Consider the following 1,995-nt stretch of genomic DNA (forward strand, 5'->3'; position numbering starts at 1 on the left):
TTCGTTGTTGTTGTTGTTGTTGTTGTTGTCGTTGTTGTTGTTGTTGTTGTTGTTTTGGTCGTTGTTGTTGTTGTTGTTGTTGTTGTTGTCGTTGTTGTTGTCGTTGTTGTTGTTGTTTTGGTCGTTGTTGTTGTTGTTGTTGTTGTTGTTGTTGCTTATTTCTTAACCTTTTACTCTGTACGTCTTACGGCACTTGCAACAGAAACAGGCCACACTATTATATGTACAAGAGAACCTGTTCTGGCGTTCATCTGTGTAAAATTTTCACCCGTACAATTTTTGGTTACGTCCCTTTTCACGGTTGCAGGATTTTTTATGCATTGTAAGGACACTGTGCGGGACAGCCATCTGTCCAAAGCGGCCATTTTTATCCTCGATAATGGGTGTGATTTACCAATATATTCACTTTCAGAGGAAAAAAACAAAAAACATTCCTTGCAGTCTTTTTTTCGGATTTAAAAAACCCCAAAAAGCTGTCTGTCAAGGTGGTCCTTAACGTATGTTGAAGTCTGTACAATTTAATTACTATACCTGCATGTTTTTTTACAATACTGTACAGCCTCCTAAGAAAATGTTCCCTCAGGGATCATAAAGTATTATCTATCTTATCTCATCTCATATCTTACCTTATCTTATCTTTTCTTTTCTTATCTTATCTCTATCTCTAGCTCGGCTTATCTTATCTTACTTTACCGTACCGTATCTTATCTTATCCTATCTTACCTTACCTTACCTTACCTTATCTTAGCTCCTATCATATCTTGTCTTATCTTATCTATCTTATCTTATCGTATCTTATCTTATCGTATCTTATCTTACCAAACGCTCCAACAAACACAGAGGTACTGACCCACAAGGACGGGAACAAGAGCGTCGAAGATTCCTTCCAACGTGTTGGCGATACCCAAGGCCAGAGGGGTACGATCTTATCTTATCGTATCTTAACTTATTTTACCTTATCTTATCTTAGTTCTTATCTTACCTTATCCTAACGTATCTTATCTTATACCAACTTATCCTATCTTACCTTATCCTAACTTATCTTATCTTAATGTATCTTATCTTAATGTATCTTATCTTTGCTCTTATCTTATCTTACCTTTCCTTATCTTGTCATAGTTTATCTTTCCAAACAAACACAGAGGTACTGAAGTACTGACCCACAAGGACGGGAACTAAGGCGTCAAAGATTCCCTCCGATGTGTTTGCGATACCCAAGGCCAGCGGGTACGATCTTATCTTATCTTACCGTATCTTATCTAATCTTTTGCTTACCTTACCTTATCTTATCTTATCATATTCTATCTTACCAAAAAAACACAGAGGTACTAAAGTACTGACCCACAAGGACGGGAACCAGGGCGTCAAAGACTCCCTCCGATGTGTTTGCGATACCCAAGGCCAGGGGGTAGGACTCGAGAGTCACAGTGGACGTGTCCAGTATACACTTGGCGTAGATCGTGGTGCAGCCACCCATAGCTGACCCCACCATCACGAGACCGATGACCAGCGTGTAGAACTCCGTCGCCATGGCAACGGTGATCAGGGCGACGCTGGCCATGACGCCACATCCGGTGAGGAGGAGGACGCTGTGCATGCGCGGAATGAGGTTGACCCCGCCCACGAACATCCGGCCCGCCACGCTGGACACGAAGGTGAGCATGATGAGGGTGATGGCGACTGACTCGTCCTGGGGAAGTGAAGGTGAGCATGATGAGGGTGATGGCGATTGACTCGTCCTGGGGAAGTGAAGGTGAGCATGATGAGGGTGATGGCGACTGACTCATCCTGGGGAAGTGAAGGTGAGCATGATGAGGGTGATGACGACTGACTCATCCTGGGGGAGGGAAGGAGGCAGGGGGAGTAGGGGGAGGGGGAGAGGAAGGCAGCATCTGAAAACAAGGATTTCATGGATTACTGGAACATGGGGTTTTAAAAAATGTAATACATACTCCTTTTGTGGAGTTTTCATAGTTCTAAACCATTGGGGGGGGG

General features: G+C 43.2%; 1 protein-coding gene across 1 annotated transcript; it reads right to left on the reverse strand.

The window, feature by feature from the left end:
* Positions 1–1,341: 1,341 nt before the first annotated feature.
* LOC106011151 lies at positions 1,342–1,692 on the reverse strand (the record flags this gene model as incomplete). The annotated part of the gene is given in 1 exon segment (XM_013079786.1): positions 1,342–1,692. A coding segment is annotated over 1 exon segment (351 nt), but the record flags the coding sequence as incomplete, so codon positions are not given.
* Between the last annotated feature and the right edge of the window lie 303 nt (positions 1,693–1,995).

This window comes from Aplysia californica, unplaced genomic scaffold (genome assembly GCF_000002075.1).
Source record: "Aplysia californica isolate F4 #8 unplaced genomic scaffold, AplCal3.0 scaffold00063, whole genome shotgun sequence".
Lineage (NCBI taxonomy): Eukaryota > Metazoa > Mollusca > Gastropoda > Aplysiida > Aplysiidae > Aplysia > Aplysia californica.